Below are 21,787 nucleotides of genomic sequence, written 5' to 3'. Positions count from 1 at the left end.
TGTTCAGGATAAAAGAAACTAGTAAATGGCAAAGCCGGGATGTGAAATAAGCTTGCCTAACCTGAGAAAGCAGTTATGAAGTTATTGAAACAACCTTGTTGGTGCAAACAATAGTTATAGCAAGAAAGAAGTCATATTACTTTAAAGGAAAAGAATGTGTGATTCCCTAACAGATTAGATAGATTAAAAGCATAAGCCAAGAATGTCTCCATGATTTAGAGGACTGAGGCCCAAGCAATACAGTGGAAATGAGGAGGGCTTCCTTTAGCCAGCAATGAGAAATCACTTTGGACATGATGAGCTGGAAGTGTCTATGATTCCTCCGAGTGAAACTGATGAGTAGACATTTAGGTTTGTAAGTCAGAAGTACAGAAGAGCAATTCAGAATAGAGATAAATGCTTTAGAGTTAACTACATATAGGTAGATAATGATAATGTGATTTTGAGTGTGGTGAGACTCATGTGCCCAAATGCAAGTGGCAAATTTACTGTTCAAGCGGCAAATTTGTTAGTAGGTTATGGAAATAGAAGGACCCAACCTTTTGGGGAAGATAGAGGGCTAAAGGGTTTTGTGATGAGAGATAGGTTATTGAAGGCTTATGGGCAGTACCAACTGTGTGGGGTTTTTTTTGTTTTGTTTATTTGTTTGGTCAGTCTTTTGTTATTGTTTTGTTTGCTTTAGTTTTTGGGGTTTTTTGTTTTTATTTTGGAGGGTTGCTTATTTTGGTTTGCTTATTTGTTTTGGAGAGTTGACTCTTTTTTTATATACTTGGAGAAAGTTTCCAATGAGATTCAAAGTTGTACCCATAATGTAGTTCTTAAGTTATAGTTTCCCTTAAAAGTAATCTACTGGTCAGAATTCTTTTTAAAATAAAAATTTGTCCCTAGGCTCACTCCTAGAAATATTTGGTCAGAAGATTATAGATGGATCCTCAGAACAGTCTTTTTTTAAGATTCTGAGTGAATTTGATGTAGTCCAGGGACCTCCCTTTGATAAATTCTGCCACTGATCATTAGATAAATTTTTTGCATTAGGGTTTGCAAACTGCCTCATTGTAAACATTACACAGGATTGAATCCTTGAAACAGGATTGTGCCCTGCTTCAGTGATCCCAGGCAGGATGCCCACAGGTCACTTCCATTTACTACAATTGTGTTTCTAAGTGTCTTTCCTTTAATTACATTGGAAGTGATGCTGGGCATAGTTTTTGAAGAGGCAGAGGAAACCACTTGAGAACAGGAGGGGATGGAATGGGACACAGTGAGGAAAGGGAGGTTGAAGGCCTTGCCTACTGGACTCTATAATCTAGAGTACAAGGTAATGCTATGTTAACACTAATACTTCAATAAATTATGGTTCAAGTGTTTGTTCAACTCAACAGACAATGATGACGCTCTCCAAGCCCCATCCAGTCCTGGACTCTAGCCACGCAGTTCCTCTCAGGGACTAGCCTGTCAGTCAAGAGGTGTAATCCTTTTGTAGGTAAGGAAGGGAGGAAAGGAAGATGGAGGGGCTCTATCTTCCATTCTAAGCAACTAAAACTCTCCCATTCACATCTGAATAAACGAGCCCAACTCAGACTCTGAGTGTCGAAACAGCTTTGTGAAAGCATGTTATTCCTGTGCTGCCCTGGACTACAACAAACCTGAGTACAAATGATCACCTGAAAATCAGAGGTTGTCACTTTGTTCATCCGAATGGAAAGATAAGGAAGTTGTTTTTAGTCAAATGGACCATGTCCATTGAATTTTCCTTTTCTTGCAGCCAAACATTTCTTAGGTTCTTTGCGACAGGGTACATAAATCTCTAGTTATTTTCCAAATAATGCAATAGAGCTTCCCAATACTAGTGTATGTCTTGGAGCAATAGCAAAGCTAAACCCTTTTGAACTCCTTAAAGTTGCTAAGTGATTTTAGAACACAGTAGATTCGAGTAAAATGAGTGGAATAAAATTAATAGAATGTTGCTATTTAGAATTTCAGTGTGAACCTCAGATGATCCACCTGAAGCTCAGCACTTGAAAATGTTGCTTTTTCTTAGTAATACAGTATGCTTGAAAAAGGAAATGAAACCATTTTATCTCCTTGGTCTTTCTCTAAATTTCTATTACTATCAAGAAATTTAAAGTAATATTTTTATGTTTACTTGTAATAAAATTCTTAAAACCCAACTTGACTGAACAATAATGTCTCTCTCTCTTTCTCTCTCTCTCTCTCTCTTTCTCTCCCCCCCCTTGCTTCTTGCCCACTCTCTCTTCCTAGTGCATTCTTTTTCCTTGATATTCTCCCTCTCCTTTTTAATTTGGCTGATTTTGTTGATCTTGTGATGATGGTTTGGAGCTTTTTAGCATAAATCTGCATGTATGCCTTTTAGATATATGAATAAAACTAGATGTTAAAAGTAGTATTCTTCCTGACTAACTTTCACCTGGCACAGTATGACTAGTACCCAGATATCAAAGTGAAATGAAGACAATTCCTTCCTCTGCAATATTGCAGAATTTATAAAAGAAATGAAAATCATCTTCTTCCTCTTCCCAACTTTTTGACACTTGAGCCAGATGAAGGATATAAAATGAGGCCAGACTAGGAACACTAGAGACTGATGACAACATTCACAGAGAATGGTGGCGGGCTGTGAGCCGTTACCCACTCCTTTTGCAGGAAGAATGGGGAGCAGTGGACCTCTCTAAACTCAAGGCTGATAAGGATATCTCAAGGGAACCACACAGAGAGCTTTGATATTAGGATATACAAAGAATTGGTACATGACTCCCACCTTAAAAAGCTAAAACTGACAGTAGGCTGGAGTCTGATTTCACTTGATAAATCTGTCAGAAGAGAAAGGCCGACAACATGTTACTGAAGCAGGAGGCTCTAGATACACTGAAGTGAGCTTTTGTTCCCTTAGTTTGAATAAAGTATGCATACATTTCTCCAGTGAAGAGGTAGGGTCTTATGACAGAGTCACTGTCAGTGGAGTTACAGGTTAACCCTAGAAAAGGCATGTGTTCCTTTAGGTCAAGGAATGTGCATGTTTCAGGCATCATTTATAGTTTCTACTCCCAGGGAATTCTCAAACTGCTGACCAGTCAGCCCTCCCTCTTTTAGAAATTAATTTCTAAATGAATTTGCTTCATTGGGATAGAACAAAAAGCCACGAATTTCATTTCCATGATGCATTTAGATGCTCGTCTAAGGAGTCTCCTCCATCAAGCACCCAAAACTACATCACTGATAAGTTAACTGCTCCCTTCAGATGTTTAATTCATGTTACTATTCTTGGTCATTATTGATGAGGCAAAGCAGAATGATGAGGAAAAAATAATCTGCGTCAGGAATGGCTTTGATAATAAGAATGGGCAAGGTAGAGTAAGTGAGCAGAAATGACGGTAGCTGTGGCCAAAAGCTAATTGTACTCATCTCTTATTTGTGCCCGACATTTGACAAGAAGTGTTTTTTTTTTGTTATCAATAAGTTCTCTTATGTATTTGTCTTCTCTCGATCAGTAAGTCTAGTTTGAAAACCCAAGTATGAATCAGTTACAATACAATTACTAATGCATTTTTATTATAGTTTAAACATAATATGGGAACTGTAAACAAAAGGCCGAAATTATAACACCAAGAAAATTTTTTAACTTCTACCAGTAGCCATCCCGCTGCCTTCAGTGCAAAAATCTCTGCTTGCACTGAGAAGCAGTTCTGTGCTGGGCATGGGCTGTGTGTATAATTTCACTGTCTCTCTTAGCCTGTCTTGGTCATCACAGGAATTAAGCAGGAACACAGAGAAGTTGAATTAGGAGAGTTTTATAAACAGTGGTGTGCTAGTAAGCCAGCTATTCAAAATAAAAGCTTGATTTGTACTCTTTGTTGTATACTGTTTACACCAATTCCCATAGTATAAATACTCCCACCACAGGCAAATTCAGTGATGACTGGATGAATAACCAGCGTGCTAAATCCCTGAAAATTTAACAGTTGGCTTATATGAGTTAGTTCTGGCCCACTCCAGCATTCTACTTCTTATAATTCAATAAAAATCAATCAAGGATTCTATAAATATATGTGACACAATTTTAATTTCCTGAGAGAATATGCAAATACAAAAGATCATTTGGGGCAGGCTTTGTACACAAGTCTTTGAATCTGCAGGTTTGCAGCTGTTCAGCAGATTTTAATACAAGAAAAAATAGCTTAGTTGCCCCATGTGATTTTTATTGTACACAATTCAAATATTTTTAAGTTAGCTTTATAATTATATTAATTAACATAATATGGGCTTTCACCATTATCCATAAATATTTTAAATTGATTACAATTTACATTGATTCCAGACTCTTCAACAAGAACATACATATACCCAATTCAACTGAGTCAAAAATTTTGAATTGAATGTTATTTACTATTTCTAGGGGTTAGCACATCTCATCGAGATGGGCTCTTTAATGTGAGGAAGGGGATTTGGTTGGAGCAAGTCCTGAGCAGCACCCTGGAACTCCCTGCTCCAGGCAGAGCAGGGAAAATCAGACTGTTAGTAAAGGAAAGATCTGTTATAACTTCACTTCATCCGCCTTGGGCTAACAGGGGACCCATGTCCTGAAAACTGAATTTGCTAAATTTTATAGATGTATGATAGCATAAATACCAATTATAAAGCTAAGGTTAGTGTGAATATATAACAACAAAAAGCCCATTTACTCAGTGAGGCCAGATGCCTGTCCACTCCATCTGCATCTACATTCTCACTGCTAAAATTTTGCAAAAACACCTCCCACCTTCCTGAAGTTGCCCATGTGATATGTGAACACACTTTGGAAACTGAGGAAAGCCTGCCAAAAATATGAAATTAAATAACAATATACAAATAGTAATGCTGATTACTGGGCTTAAATTTAACAATTATTAGCAGTGACTGAATTCACCATTGGCAGTGTTCAGAGACATAGACGGTGAATCCGTGGGTAAAAGGTTAGAATGATTCCTTTGATCAAAGGTTTAATAAAATATTTGCATCCTAAGTATGATGAAACCAGAAGAAATTCCCAGAAAAATCACATTACACTACATGTCCTCTTCATACCTGTCCCCGTAGTTCTCAAAGTGTTTCTCTAAACGCACAATACCTAAAGTTATTGTTGGCACATCTGTGGTCACCTCGCCAGTCTGACAACATTAAGAGGGTCTCAGAAGATGAAAGGTGGAAGTATGGAAGAATAAAGTAAAGCAACTTAAGAGCATGAGAATAAGGCCGACCGACTGCCTTCCCTTTTTCTGCAAACCAAGTTAGATGTCTATGGAAATAAGACTTGGTTTTTCTACTTAGGGTTTCAAGGTTCAGATAAAGAATCTTTGAGGATTTTCTGTCCTCTTCCGACATCATTCATTTTATCTTGGATTACTAAAGTATCCTTACAGACCCAACCTCAGAAAACCAAAAGCCTTTGACCCTTTCTTTGAGTCTCTTTCTAGAGAGCACAAGGGAAAATCGCACATGCAGGTGGGCTCTGTTTGTGGTGATGTGTATACCCAGACAAACTATAAGTACTGACAATCTGCCCCCTCCAGTTCTTCAAAAGAACGTCCACATATGCTAAAGAGAATGAAGATACCAAATCAAATCCTTAAGAGATGAATTGTTGCTTTGGTATTAAAGCGATCCCCCAGTACGTGTCATTTTTGAGAACCTGGTCTTCGCTGTTGAAAATCAAGTCAATTGTGTCTCCAGTGTGAAAGTCATGAATACATCCGAAAGTTTGGATCTGAGAGTTGTTTGTTAGAACTTGTATGGGATCTTCATTTTTACGTAGCCATACTTCAAAAGGAGCTGCTCCCTTGTAGGTTCTATCAAAAGCCACTTGTCCGTAAGCTAAGTACAAGCCATCCTGAAGTATCTTCAGCTTCCAGTCAGATACCTTGTTCATGCAAGGAAGTTCAGGAGACGCCATTTGCCATTTTGAGGGCAGAGGTCCTATAAGAAATATACAGAGGAGAAAAATACAAACCATATTTATTATTTTATCCTCTTCCTCACCGTAGTAAATTCTTTATGGCTTACCTGGTTTATACTATTTTTCTTAGCCACAAATCTGTTATTTTTAGTCCTATTCTTGTTTTAGACAGATTGCAAGCCCTATGTATATCTCTTGCTATAAAAGTGCTAAGAAAATGAGTTAAATGGCTCTGTATCCCTTGTTAACTAATATTTATTGAAAGAAAGGAGAAAGGGAGAAAGAAATTATATACCAGGATGCCAACTAGAGTTGACAATCTCTGATTTTCCTGATTTGCTGTGTATCAAGGTAGCACTTTCCCTAATCCATCCATATAGAATTGTGCCCCCCCAAAGTCCCCTTAACCCTACTTTAGTTTTCTCTAAGAAGGGGTCACCATTTAGTATATTATAAATTGTTCACTAATTTATTGTCTAGATGGACTTGAATATAACTTCTTTGAGAGCATCTGTAGTTTGCTCATTGCTGTATTTTAAGCACTAAAAATGTTCTTGCACCTATAATGTGCTCAATAAAGTTCTTTGTTGCTTTGTTGGGATGGGCGGGGCAGGGTGGGGCTCACTATATTGCTAGTCTGTATTTGAACTAGCCTGCCATGGCCCACGCAGCTCTTGAAGTTTCTGGGGTGAAGGACCGTGAGAGGATGAGAAAATAAAGAAGACACAAACCTGGGGTCAGGTGAGGCCGTACTATCCAAATGGGATGAAAGGAACTCACCCTCACTATAAGGAGTTTGTACATTTAGCAACACAGTGTCACATGGTATTCCTTTGCCTAACAACCCATTGCTTGGATTGTCTAAGTGCTTGGTGGTTTTCTGGGCTGAAGCAACTTCTTCACGTGGCTTGCTCCAAGTGCTCTTTATTCTTGGGATAGCCATGCCCCAGCCACGCATGTGTGATCAATTTTCAGCTTCAGTGGCTCCCAACACTAGCTCACTAATTCAAGTGTTCCTTCTACTCCAATCTCAATGAATATTTCTAAATTGACTAATAGCTTCCACATTTCTGAAGTATATACTTTGTGCCTAAATTAAGGATTTTCTTATCATTTTGTAAACATGTGTTATGCAGAACCCACATCAGGTATCGTTATTCAAACTTCCCAAAAATAGATACTGGTAAATTCATAAGTTTATAAATAGATACCACTTGACTATGTAAATATTAGTATCTATAGTTTAATACTGTTGCAAAGGGTCAAGGAAGTGTTCAGATCTCACCATTCATTTTCATAGGAACATAAGATATATAATTATTCACCAAATGTTAGTTGGTTTTGGAGAGCTGTATGATTTCAGGACAGACAGATGTACTTTGACCTGGCTTGTTCCCTAATTCTTCATAATTTTGGTAGTAAGAGGCAAAGCCCTCGAAGCAGTAGCACTGCAACTCAAATTCTCATTCATATTTACATGACTAATATAAAACTTGGAAAGTAGTTTCTCAGGAGGCTGAAGGGAAGATCAGTAGAGCAAGAAACATGCCCTTCTATAAATCATGCCCTCCAGTAAATTTCTTCTTCCTTGACATATAATGGGCAATTCACCAGGAAAAACTATTAATGTTCCTCCTATTTAATTCAATGATGAAGTCACTTAAAGTTAACTCATCAATTGAGGTTCTCAATTTTTACTACATAAAAGAGGAATTGCAAGCATACCATGAGTTCCATTCTTTTCATGGAAAAAAAAAGTGAAACACAATGGTGGAGACCAATTTTTAAAAAGTCTTCATCCCACAAATGGAAATCCAGCAGTTTGAATCACATAGAAACACAATGGCTACAGAGTTAGTAGTTAAATCCAATGTTTTGCTTTCAGGTGAATATATATACTTGTCCTGAAGCCAGTGAAGAACAAAAACGCACTTAATTGAAGTATTGCTTGCATTGTAAGAAATATTCTAAAACTCAGTATACCTGTAAACTGCAGTGTAGTTTTAAATATCGAGTGATATAAAGGGTGACTCAGGAGGTAAGAGAAGAGGAAGAGGAGAAATAAGCAGAGGAAATGGCCATTCCTATTTCATTTCTCTTCCTATACGTTTACTAATAACAGCATTGTTTTCCTTGTGCCCCCTACATATTCCACTGAACACTGGAAATATGTGAGCTGCATTTTGAAGAACCATTCTAGAAATTTGAAGCTTGTTCTTATTAAAACACAGAAGTTGATTCCCGTATCTCCAATTTGCAAGCTTTTCAGTGTAATGCTTTCCTGCCCAGAGATGTGGTCTGAAATGAACTTTCTCAGGGCATGGGCTCATCACTCTGGTTCACCTCCAAAAGCCTCCACTCCTAGCATGCTACTCAGCAAATGATAAATAATTATAAATAGTAGCCGAAATGAGCAAAGGAGTGAATATAGGTATCTCTTTCTTGAGAGTATTGACATCTCCCTTCTTGTATCAAAAACTAAGAAAAGTAAAAAGGATATGTTAAAGGTATAATACTCACCAAACTTGGCCACGCAGAACTCTTTAGCAGACATCTGTGGAAGAAAAAGAGGAATTTGGTCAGCATAGTGACAGCATAGCCACTCTCTTGATTGATTTACTTACAGCCTTGTATTCCTGAATCAAACTACTTTGCCATGGCCATAAAAAAATCACTCTCTCCACCATGTATTCCTCTGTTGCCCTTTGCAGACAACCAGCTACTTTTCATTACCTAGATGTCTTTTGATTCTTCTTACAAAGCTAGTTTCTCATTTCACCCATCTTTCTTCTAGCCATGGGACAAATGGAAAACTGGATCTTGGTTCTCTACCTCTTGGCTATGAAACTTTCTGTCAACAGAAGTCACCACACCCTAATGAACCACAAGAAGAAAATAATGGAGCTTCTATTTGTGTTTGTCTTTATGTAAAGTAATAAGCAATCAACCTCTATAAATCTTTATAACTCAGGTTGATAAAGTCATCCTTACCTAATGTGCAAGTAATTACATCATAAACAGTAACTGAGATCTGATCGTTTCAAACTGCTGCAACATATTACAATTTACTTGGTAAGTGATACCACCAATTGTGATTAATTTTACAAATATAACCATTTTCAATCTTAAAAGCGCCAAAAGACGTTTTAATAAAATAAGATCTAATCACAAAATAAGTTTGTATTCAAATTCATTGGTTTCATTGTAGCAAAAAGATATTTTTTATAAACTTCAAGATTTGGATATTTTAAAAATTTCTCTGGCTACTGTGCTAAGAGTAAAGTAAACAAAGCAGTGAGACAAAAAACACCGTTGCTGTAACCATCTAGGCAAGAGAATGCAGTGCCTCTGACCAAGGTGCTAGCGCCGGAGATGGTGATGAGCGTTTGGATGACAAGGCCCCTTGTGGTTCCTGACATGACTGCGGGGTGAGGGATGAGAAGGAAGATGGCCCCAAGATGTCAGCTAGAGTGATTAGAAGGAGAAATTGCCACTCACTACATTGTCAAGATTTTAGAGGGATATACACTGAGAAGGGAATGGGGAGTTTGGTTTTAGATGCTTATTAAATATCCAAGTAAGGGTATCAGATAGGCAGGTATATATGGGAAGCTGGAATTTAAGGTCTATGTTAAGAACTTAGCCAGTTTCAGGTTGTTGCTTTAGGTCATGGCATTATATGAGACCATTAATTCAGGGACTACAATCAGAAATGAAAACCTGATATTTAGATGACAGTGAATGAGAAAGAATTTCAAAAAGAAACTGAGAAGGAAAGGCCAGTGGGTTTAAGAGGAACTAGGAAAGTAGTATTTGGAAACCAAAGGTAAAATGTATTTGGGAAAGAAAAATGATCAGCTAATAAAGCAATAAAGAAAAGAACGGTGAATTGGCAGATTTAGAAATATGGTAGCCATTAGAGTTCCTCACAGAAATAGTTTCTATTGTGTATTATGAAATATTCCAGTGGAGGAAAATGAGGGAATTGAGAGCTATAGGCTGCTTCCAGAGCAACACTAAAAGTCTTACACGGAAGGGAATCATAAATTTAATGTTAAGACCTTTCAGAAAGATCTTCCATGTTTTTCTAGAAACATGTAAAAACTGCATTTAACCAGTGTTAGAGGTTTTCCATAGCTGGAATTTTGACATTAAAGTATACTGAAAAGAAAAGCAAGTAAGCAGAGAGTTTATACAAGGTGCTATAATTATAGACCAGAATTTCGTTGTGTAAGGAAAGAAAGGATTAGAACGTGAGGGACATGTTAATTTAATTTTAAAAACTCACATCACATCAATAGATGATGGATTGAAAACTGAGTTATTAAATTTTACAAACATAAGATAAAAATCTCCTGTGAAATAATTTTTCAGGTACGGTAAAAAAAAAAAAAGTAAGTTAACAGCATATAGACTACACATTGCTATATCACAAAATTTTAAATTGAGAAAATAAAAGAAGCACATTTTTCAAATTATTAAAAAATTATTTCAATTATTTTAGCTTCTTTATATTGTGCATTAATGTGTCTTAAAAGATAGAATATCTTACTAAAAGCAAAATCACTTTACCCTGAAAATAAGCGCAATAAACATTATGTAGTTTGTCCTTATGAACGTTCATTTTATATACCATATCTATTTAGTGTACAGTACCAATACTTGTATATAACACAATCATTACCATATATACATTAAAAATTATATTGAAAACATTTTATTGATAAGGAAGTACAATCTAAAAAGCCTGGAAGCCACTATTTTAAGAATAATAATCCCTGGATTCCCTGCCACTGGATTTTTCTCTTGCAAGTATTTCATTCTTGTTGTAGAGTTCTTAGAAGAGATGTTTAAGTCCATTCAACCCTTGATAGATGTATATAATTAGAACTCTTTTCTACCTTGGGTTGAGAATAAAACCCAGGGCATTGCAGATGTTAGACAAGCATTCCACTGCCTACCTACATCCCCGGCCCTACACATACACCCTTATCCTTCTCTATCAGAGGGGGTTAATAAGAGGACAAAGCTCTCATGGAAGCTTATGGTTTTTAATGAGGTTATTCTTGCTGCAAAGAGTCTTCCCAGATAGCCTGTCTGAGCCTGCTAATAAGTATTAGCTGTTTTGACAATGATGCTAATCATAATGAAGAATTAAACCTATATCCCAACACTATACCAGCATTGTAGTCAGGGAGGAGAAATTTAATGTGTGGTTGTTGCCTCTTGCAGATGTTAGACCAAAGATAGCAAAAATTTGCAATCTTTTTTAAAAATATGATTATATACATGAAACAATTAGGTAACAATTTAAATATAACCAAGTGCCAAAATATATGCCATGGATCATGTGCCAGCTACTAGCAGATACAAGGATACACAGAGAAAGTCATAGACAAATTAATTGCCAGAACAAGAAATTCCAGATGTTGTATTACAGGTTGCTTTGATGTCAGTCCTGTAATTATTGCCATAAGTGAAAATCTGAAATGTCATCAATATGACTGACAGGCATGATCATTGACTGAGAAGGAGTATAAATTGGCAATGAAAATTCATACTGTTAAAAGGTTATGCTAAATTTATATTCGTTGTAATCTCATTAATGGTAAATGGTGCAAATATGAACCACAACCACCTTCTGAAAGTCTACCAAGTGTCTAGTGTGTTGGGTACCGTACTGTACTGTACTGTTGTCCTTATGATAACTCTAAGAGTTAGCATGCCCATTTTGAAGATGAAGGAATAGTGTGGAGAAGGCTGAGTAATTAGCCCAAGTTATGCAGCTGATAAGAGCCAAGGCCTCTGTCCAAACTTTCTATATATAATTCCGGTGATAGTTGGAAGGAATAATTACTTATACAAAAGCACAGTGGACTTTTGGTTTAGTTTAGCTTAGTTTAGTTTTTAGTTTACAAAGAACAATTATTGTTGAAACTTCACTTTGGTTTCAGTCTTTTAACCACACTTTGGCATCGTAGTTGGGCTCAAAATGGCCAAACTTTAATAATTCTTTCTTTTAACCAACCCTGGTCTGTTCATCATTAGAAATAAAATTTACTCTTCTTTTAAGTGCAAGTATAACTTCCCCTCTGAAAGCATCTTTCATTTCACTGAGCAGTGGAGTTCCCTAAATATTTAGTTTCTTAGCGACTACTACTATAGTCATTTTCATTTAGGGTCTGACTGAACTCCTTGAGCCTGAAGTCTGTCCTTTTAGTTAAATATCTTATGGAGGGGAGGAAGAGAAGGGAAAAACTACCTTTTATAGATAAATTTTTGTTGTTGTAGAGGGACCATTCTGTCAATCTAACTCCTTTTAATTTGGTATCTAGAGCATCTAGAAGGTGGGGCTTTGTCAGTAAAAACTAGAGAACAAAAATGAAATGAAACTTCCAGGTTCTATATATCTTGAGAATGCGGAAGGGGCTAAATTATAATGAATCACTGCTCGCCAACCACTAGAATCTTTTTTCCAAAGTTGACTGTTTGTAACCAATAGGGAGAGGGAAGTTGCAGGCCAGTTCAAAGTAGAAAACATGAGCTAATATCATTGTATTGTCAACCAGGTCATTGGCTTTCCCATAGGAATTAATCTCCCAAGCATCCAGTCAGGAAAATATCCAAAATATCTTTCATATTTCCCTAAACTTGACACAAAATCTGGGCTGTCTTGAGAGGCAGAATCTTTTATTAAAAAGCTACATAATTTGTAGGAAATAGAATCCAGAATGACAGCTTCAAAGGTCGAGTAATGCAGTTCACTTCTGGCAAGAGATATCCATTGAGAAAGGCGATTCCCTCCTCACCGTCATATGAAGGAGCTAACGATATCTGTATCCAGTGTTCTTCAGAGCCATCTGGCTAATGAAACTTGAGATGTCTGTTTAGAAGGAAAAGGCACTTCCTAATTTGTTATTGCTGTTTTCACCCTTTCTCTCCAAAAGTCTAACCGCTCAGAAATTCTAACGTTCTTTTCTTTCTGCTCAAACTTCTCCAGAAAGTTCGCACTTCTTGACATATCCCTTGATGGAACAGATTAGAAATGCACATTCCTACCGTTGTGGAATACTATGTAAAAATTTAGCCAATGCTATACTTAGCCTAACTAAACTAGTACGCACAGTATATGGCTTCCTCCACCTTTTCTCAGTTGCTTTTCAATATCTTAAGTGATAGAACCACATATTTGAAATCTTCCTTGGTCAGTCACCTTAGAAAAATGTTTCTGCAGTCACATCCCAACCCTTCCTTACAAGGGCATATACCATGCTGCTCTCCCCAAGGCTGGGTTTTCAACTGGACCCAGAAATAGGTTAACTCCTGAACTATATAATGTGTTTCTTATTTTCTCTTTGGTTAGTGCAATGTAGCCAACAAAGGAAAAACTAGTAGAAAACTATTTTCTCTCTGTTACCAGTGTATCCCCTTTTGTAGGTCTATAATTTGGACTGCAGTTCAATGGGAAATTCCTGACAAGCATCAGGGGCTTCCCAAATAGCCATGTGATTCCTTCTTCCTCCATGAAGCCTTCCTAGATCACTCTAGCCCAAAGTCATTGTGCCCACATCTGAATTGTTAAATATTATGTCCTATATCACTCTGAGGTAAATTGTCAATCACTGTATTTTAGAGCTAGCAAGAACATTTTAGTCAGCAAGTCCATTCCCCTTGCACCATGTTTCAGATGAAAAAGCTGAAAACCAGTGGGATTAAATAACTTTCTCGGTCTTGAACAGCTGGTTAGTAGGAGACCTAGAACTAAAATCCAATTTCATTACTCCTAGTTCAGTGCCACTTCCCTGTTCAAAGATATACCACCCACTTGACCACTGACTCATTCAATCAAGTGATTCTCTCCTTCAGCTCAGTTCTGCAGCAAGTATTTAACATTTTCTAGTATCTTTTTGGCTCAGAACACTTAAATAGCTTCCCAAGTCATGTTATGACAAGAATAAAGCTACTACATTATTTGTACTCACAAATCTCTTCCTTCTATCTCAAACAACACTGAATGACAACAGTAATAATTAGACTAACAAGAAAAAAATCATAATGAATAACAGCCTTAGGTTCTGTCCCCTCCTTACCTTGAGTGAGATTAAAGTAACGATCAGTGTACAGAAGAAGCAAAACAAAAAAGCTACTGCTGAGCACAACCAAGGCTTCCAGCATGATCTCTGTGTATCTGGAGGACTTGAGTGGCTTAGAGACGCAGCCTCCATGTGGCTCAAACTCATTTTCTCTGAAAGAGCAGGAGCTGTGGACAGCAGATATTCACAAGTGATGAATGAACAATGCAGTGTCATGTTTTGTAGTGCATAGTATGATAATTAGCAGTGGGTGTTAGGGGTGGAGTTTTTCCTTCAGACACTGTTGGAAAACGATACTTCTAGGCTAAGTGCTGACTGGCACATGGCACTGGATCAAATTGCAAATAGAGTGGAAAGTGTAAAGCCAACACAAACACAGCGGAGGAAAAAAAACAATACAAGGGAAGTTCAGCGGGAAGGAAAAAAACCTTTCCTCAAAAAAGAGGAAGATCAATGCCCATCAATGCTCATCTATGAAAGCACTCTGAATTATTTTCCTAAGAAGAAGTGAAGTTTGAAATTAAGCCATGTGAGACTCCAGATGTCACACATCTGTCAGAATATTGGGGAACTGGAGAAGCCAACACCCATAGTTTCAAAAATAGTGTCAATGAAGTCATCTTGTTGTATACCTTATCTGCATACAATTTTTATTTGTCAAGTGTACTTCAGTGAGGTTGGAGCCAGGCATGGAGGGACATTCCTGTAACCCCAGCACTCAGGAAGCTGAGGCAGGAGGATAGCTACACAGTGAGTTCAAAGCCAGCATGACCTACCTAGTGAGACTCTGTCTCAAAAACCAAACCAAACAAAACAAAATAAAAACAAACAAAAAAAAAGTTGAAAAAATCAGATCGAATCTATGGTTAAAATATTTCAGCCAGGTGTGATGGCCCATGTCTGTAATCCCAGCACTGGGTAAACTGAGGCAGGAGGATCACTGTGAGTTGGAGGCAAGCCTGGATTATTTAAGGAGACTCTGTAACCAAAAAAATCACAAAAAAGTAACAAAAACCTTTCATCAATTTCTAACATATAAAATTTACTTATTCTGAGAGTCTCTAGAAGAAAACAATGTATTACTAGGTTTTAATAAAATTGTATAAATACAAAAAGTTTAATTTTGTCATATTTTACCTTTTAAAATCTGAAGCACTGATTCCGTCATCAAACAGAAATAAAGTTATCATAAAAGGCCCTGTTCTGCCCTGTTCCCCCAACCTGAACTTACACTCTGTTGCATAAAATCATGGGCTTTGGTTCCTGGCATCCAATGTGCTGATTTACTATAAAATTGAGGAAGTCCTCTGGTTCTCTGTACCTCAGTTTTTCTATGTGTTAAACTCAAATACCTTTTTTTAGTATTATGTGCTAAAAAAGAGCCTGGCTTTTTAAATCACAATGGATCTGAAAGCACTACATAGTGCTACGGAGTCCTTACCTGCTTTGCAGCTGCAGGCATGTTACTTGACTTCTCTGATTCTCAGTTTCCTTTATTGTAAAGTGGAAAAAATTTGCACTTTTTGCAGGGGTGGAATAAATGTGAGAGGATGTTTTAAAAGAGATGTTCCCATAAGTGTTAAAGTTTTCTCCACTCTCTTTAGAAATGTAAAAGTTAATTCAATTATGTAATCCTAGAAAAAGATAAACATTCATCCATTTCCTGCAGAAAATATGTCAATTAAAATTCACTTAAATGAAAAGAGGTAAAACAAAAGTTGTGGGAAAATATTTTTAATTGATGAGAGAAACAAAAATTCTGAAAATTAGAACAAAAAATATTGAACATCCTCATTCTTAAAAGAGGAAGCTAAGAATAAAAGAGACTGAGTGGACATTTAATGATGGAGTGGAAAATCTAGCCTGTTTTAGTATGAATCTATTCGGAATAATATTTCTCACTTGACTATACCATTTTAAAGTTGCTGTGGTTTCTCTTGATCACTAAACTATCTCTGAAGTGATAACCACAGAAGAAGAATTTCCCCGTGCAGCAAATGCCTCTACAGCTCTCTACCAAATGCTATAAGGCAAGGATGAATAGCAAATGGGCTCTAGAATAATGCTCTGAGCCTCTAAGTCTTGTGGTTGTATCATGCCTAGAATACCATATGCAAATGTAGAATGTTAAACTGCCCGTTGAGAAGTTGAGGCATTTCCTTTTTGCTCTTCTGATTTGGTATTTTCTATCTCTCCTAGTTTTAGACAGAGCTGCTTCTGTTTACTAACTTCTGTAAACATTTGTTCACAGGGAAAACTGTCCCAAATGGAACCAATTTTTTCCTTCTGCCCTTAACCAGGGTTGGCTCTGATATAACCTACCTAATTATTTTAAGATCTTCTGAGAGGATCTAAAGAAACATGACGTATTTATCTCAAGAGGACTACATTTCAGAGCCAGATTTCATTAAACAGGATCCAAAAATGGAGAAACCCCTAGTTGAGACAAAGGACAGTAGAGAAGCTTTTTCTTAAATTCTAGGATAGTGAAACATAATTGATACCATTTTTAGTGTAAGCTCTGAAAGCTGCGTGTAACATTCCAGGATTAGACAACATGTAAATAAGAACCAAACTCAAACTTTTGTATTTATGACATGTTCTGGATATGATGTTTGGGAATTATATTTTGAAAAATTATGTCCAACTTGAAAATGTTTTTGGAACATTTACTATCTGACCACTATTTTGCTGAGAGCCTGGGGATATTAAAAATTACAGCTGCCAAGAAATTGGTCATCCTAGTCAATCGAAACCTTACACTTAGGGAGACAGGTGTCCAAATGAATGCCATAAATATGACAATGCTTCAGAAAACAGAAAAGTCAAGATAAGTTTAAATCATTGGAAGGGCAGATTAGAAATGGATTGTTCGAGAGAGAAAAAAAAGAATGTATTATTTCTTGAGTGATAAAATTTAAGGAATAAATATTCAGAGGTATAAACATCTGTAAATATTAGAAATGAAAATAAGAATGTAGACAATAGCAAAATATCCTCTATTTTTTGTAGCACAAGGATGAAACCCAATACCCTATAAATGCCAGACAAGCACTCTACCACAGAACTATATTGCTAGATACAATAATTTTCATTCAAGAGTGAAAAATGAGGAATTTCAGAAAAACTAGTAGAAGTTCTATACTATTAATATTTTTAAAAGGACTCAAGATATGCTTGATTAAGCAAATCTAACTCTAAGCTGGCCTGCTTTGAATTCAGAGTGAGTTTTATAGGAACTTGACTGGTTCACTGTGAAAACACATTACATTTGATGATCAAGAACCCTGTATTGATATTTCCCTCTATAAAAATAAAACTATTGATCTGACAGATGAATTATTGTCCATGGAGGTAGAAGACTCCTCTTCTTTTAAACTTTCAAATTCTTTGTGCTCCAATATGTCAGGTAGATCCCCTCTGGAGTAAACAGAATGAGAAAAGTTTTACAATCCAGGAAAGGATGTGAGTGAAGTATCAGTGTTCTCCCAAAGCCTGTGTTACTCTGTGTTTATTCCTTGCCCCATTTCCTTATGCAACTGTTTATCATGATTTTATTCTTAAGCAAATGTACAGTGTCCCAAGTCCAGTCAATATATCCAAAATCGATATTCAGTGAGGAGTGAGACATATGCCACTTTGCCTTCTCTGGATACCTAAGTATTCACTGTCATGACAAACAAGGATCATTTGGTTTGAAGACGTAAAAAGGTAGACAGAGTAAAATAAATAAAAGAGAAAGACAGAAAAAAATAGACACAATAACAAAATACAGTTTTAATCGTGAAATTTTATGAAGGTGACAACAGTATCTATTAAAGTTACTAAATGTCTATTCTGTGAAAAATTCCAGATAGCTCACTCTATATAAGTAAATATATGTGTACATGTATATATAGAAATAGGGAAATACAGGAACATATATAGAAATGTAGAATATATATAAATATTTATACACATAAATATATAGAGAAATACAGAATTATGCATATTTCTATATATGCATACATGCATCAGGGTGTGCGTATTATATGTATAATAAATTTAAAAACATATAAAGGAACTTCTCCTATCAATCTCCAGATTATACTCTCTAAAGAAATGGTAGTAGCTGTAATCCAGCTGGTCTAGGAACTATTTGTAATTCACACTATGTATGGATTTCACAACATGGAGACCTATATCTGTGCCTCATCTTAGCTTGTTTCTTGTGTTTGTTTTTGCATGTCAAGTGTTTTATGAACTTCTGGCAAATTCTTTACTGTTTGTTAGTGTTCTACTGGATCAAGTACAGCCTTTAAATAGCAACTGTACTTTCAACTTCCATGGAAGTCTTTGTCCCCTAGCCACCTGCCTTACTGCTAATGTTTTAGAAAGGCTGTGGAACACTGTAGGTACCTGTCTGTCTAGCTTGAGTCTTCTGTGTTAGCACAGAGTTTTGGAAGTTTGTGGGTATCTGTTTTCTCTAGACTAATCAGTATTGTGTCAGTATCCTGGCCATGGGAGGAGCATCTTAAATACCTTTTGATGAGAAATGTGACTTCCTGCTTGGAATCCTAACTGAAAATAGATTTTCCATTGAGCAATGGGCATGCCATTACCTGTTGGAAACCATCCAACATCACCTTAGAAGCTGTGATGAATAGACATTGCTGTTAAATCTTGCCCAGTATCACACAGATTGCCAGAGAATTATGCATTTTACCTATCAACCAAGTTGAAATAGAAAGGCCTTAAGAGTCCTAAGACGAACTTTTCTCCCCAAATTCACTGAATTTATTTGTGCAGTTCTTGAAAAGTGGATGTGAGGGAAGTAGTTTCCCTTGACTTTTCTATTTCATTTCCCCATTTGGCAAAATCCAAGAATTTTCCACTCCAACCTACTATACTACATCCCCACTGGAAAACAATCAGCACTTTCACTGATTTCCACACCCAGCTCTGATATGTGTTCATACAGAAACCTAAGAGGCGCTTTCCCATCTGGATTTTCATCTTTAGCACTGACCCTACACCATTCTATGTAAGCATGTTGGTTCGGGGTTATATTTGTTTGTTTTATCACAGAAAATCAAAATGAGTAAGAAATATTTGGATTTTTCTACACAAAATGATTCCTAAACCCAACAGAAGCTATTTTATTCCCTTTATTCATTTAAGAAACGTTATTAAGGAAACTACCTTATCTAAGTACAATGCTAGGTGCTTAAATAGTGATGGACAAAGGTCAGTCTCTATCTTCAAATTTGTTGTTTTGTCTCCGTACAGGTAGCTCTAAACAGAGAAAAATATATGAAGCCAACACAGGAGAAAATGTAGTTACTGAGTAAATATTAAACTCTTGATCTCACTATAGTGAATAGAATATTTTATAAAACAAATAATGTCTAGGCTGAGATATAATTCTAGAAAGAGGTTAGCCAAATGAAAACATCACAAAATTCCATTTTCCTAAGACAGTATTGTTTGTATTAATGTATTTCATAGTATGATATATAGTATAAACATATATAGTATAAACATATGATATATAGTATAATGTATATTTTATATGTATATGTATTTTTATAGTACTATAATGTTTCAAGTATTATACTTGGAAACGGAGAAATGAATCAGAATAAGTTAAGGTCTTGGATCCTGAGAAATCATTGTCTAGTCATTGCTGATTTTTTCTATATTTCCTTCTAAAACTGCACAGAAAATATGTATGCAATAACAAGTCTTCTTTGGATAAGCTTATGTAACTTCCTCAGAGTTACCAGGCAACTCAATTCAGGAGAACTGCCAACTATCCAGACTTATTCAGGCCAAACTGTCTGTCTTTCCAGTTTGGTGACTGTAGCATGTTCCTCTATAAAGAGGAAATGTCAGGCTGGTATGCCAGTGGAAAAACACTGAGTCACAGGCAACGTTGTGGAATGCTGCTTGGCTGGAATGGTGCCAGCTGAGAACATGCAGTTTCCATTTACTAAATAAAGAACGATCACCTCTGAAAGGTTGCATTTGAAAGTTACGTATCTATAAAGCCTAAATTATTTCCAGTCTTCCTTCACTCACCAAGCCTGAGGGAAATCTCTTTGGCTCAGTGTGGGGCTATCCCTCCTTCACACACGTACACAACTTCCTGTGTATATCTCTTCCTGATCAGTTCCTTGTCCTGTGAATTCCTAAAGCATGTCAAGTACTGGCGTCTCTGGTTGCATCAAGCTGGGATTTCAAATGGCAGCCACAAAATAAAGGAAGATACAAAATGATAAACTAACGCCAGGGACACAAATATGCCTTCAAGGTACCTGTCTTCAGAGATCACATTTTAAGTTTAAATTTATGGTATATTCACTTAGTATTCACAATGGCATTGTGAAATAGATCTTATTAGTCTGATTTTACATATGAAAAATTGAGGATAAGAGATGTTTAAAAACTTACCTAAAGTCACATAACTAGTAAAATTCAAGTGCAGATAGATTTAACTCCAAAATCTATTACTTCCTCTTATGTCTTTTATGTGTTGACATATAAATGAGTCTTTGAATTGTCTTCTGCAGAGGAAGGATTTTAAATTGAGAAATAGGGTCTGTTTTTAATAAATTGCATTTTTAAATAGATATACCTTCTCTTTTTCTTTTAGAATCCAGAATGACTTAGGTTTCCAGATAGACCCATATTTTATTTTATTTGTGTGTGTGATTTCATCTACCTTTTTTATTTCATGGAAAAAAGATAAAACAAAATTTCATAATAAAATAATAGGAGAATAACAATAGTTCATACATTGCATATTATTATTCAGAGTAAAAGTATTCAGAGTAAAAGTACTCAGAGTAAAAGATATGAGCATTAAAATTTCTCTCATTGATATTGACACAAGCTTTCCTCTCAATGAACTAAGAGACACTGGAGGTACAACTGACTTGCATTTGTTTCCCTTTCCCCATCCTAGTTCCTTTTTTCTTTTGAACAATTTCTTCTCATTTCACAATATGTTATGCATTTTACACCTTATTTACTTTTTCACTTTCTCACTGGGAGACAATACAATGTTTACAATGTGAGTCTGATTAATTTCCGTAAGAGTATGTTCTCAAGTTGCATCCATTTAGCTATAAAAGTCGCAAGTCTATCCTTCTTTATGGCTAAGTAGCACTTCATTGTATAAAAATAGCACATCTTTTTCATCCATTCCTCAGTTAATGGGCATTTGGGTTGTTTCCAAGATTTAGCTGTTACAAACTGTGTTGCTAAAACATGGCTGCACATATAGCACTGTGGCACAATGCTTTTGATTCTTCTAGGAAGATACCCAAAGGAGACTAGCTGGATTAAATAGGACCTCTAATTCTGGCTTTTTGAAGAATCTCTGTACTGATTTCCAAAGTGGATGCACCGGGTTACACTCCCACCAAGAGTAGAAAAGTGTTCATTTTTCCACACAGATTCTCCAGAATTTGTTATTGATTGATTTCTTGATGATAGCCATTCTTTCTGAAGTGAGATGGAATCTCAGTGTTGTTTTAATTTGCATTTCTTGAATGACCAATATTGTTGAGCATTTTTTCTTTCTTTTTTTTGCTACTCTTATTTTCTCATCTGAGAAGTGATAATCTCAGCTGCCCATTTTGGATCAGGTCTTTGAATTCGGGGGTCTGAGTTTTTTTTCAATTCTTTGTATGTTCTAGATATAAGTCTTTTGTCTGAGGGACAGTTGACTGAAGGTTTTCCCACTCTGTGGTTGTCTTTT

At 36.3% G+C, this 21,787-nt stretch overlaps 1 protein-coding gene across 1 annotated transcript; it reads right to left on the bottom strand.

The window, feature by feature from the left end:
- Positions 1 to 3,596: 3,596 nt before the first annotated feature.
- Positions 3,597 to 14,402, bottom strand: Tnfsf18 (TNF superfamily member 18). Its single transcript, XM_003474646.4, has 3 exons — positions 14,041 to 14,402; positions 8,471 to 8,504; positions 3,597 to 5,970 (listed from the first exon to the last, which is right to left on the bottom strand). Exons 1-3 carry the CDS (start codon positions 14,257 to 14,259, stop codon positions 5,624 to 5,626), a joined length of 600 nt encoding a protein of 199 aa, XP_003474694.1. The 5' UTR covers positions 14,260 to 14,402; the 3' UTR covers positions 3,597 to 5,623.
- Between the last annotated feature and the right edge of the window lie 7,385 nt (positions 14,403 to 21,787).

The sequence above is a fragment of the Cavia porcellus genome, unplaced genomic scaffold, assembly GCF_034190915.1.
Source record: "Cavia porcellus strain 051 isolate PalLab524CR breed Dunkin Hartley unplaced genomic scaffold, mCavPor4.1 scaffold_29, whole genome shotgun sequence".
NCBI classification, from domain to species: domain Eukaryota; kingdom Metazoa; phylum Chordata; class Mammalia; order Rodentia; family Caviidae; genus Cavia; species Cavia porcellus.
The sequence above is the reverse complement of the archived record's forward strand: the minus strand, read 5'-3'. Positions and strand labels throughout refer to the sequence as shown.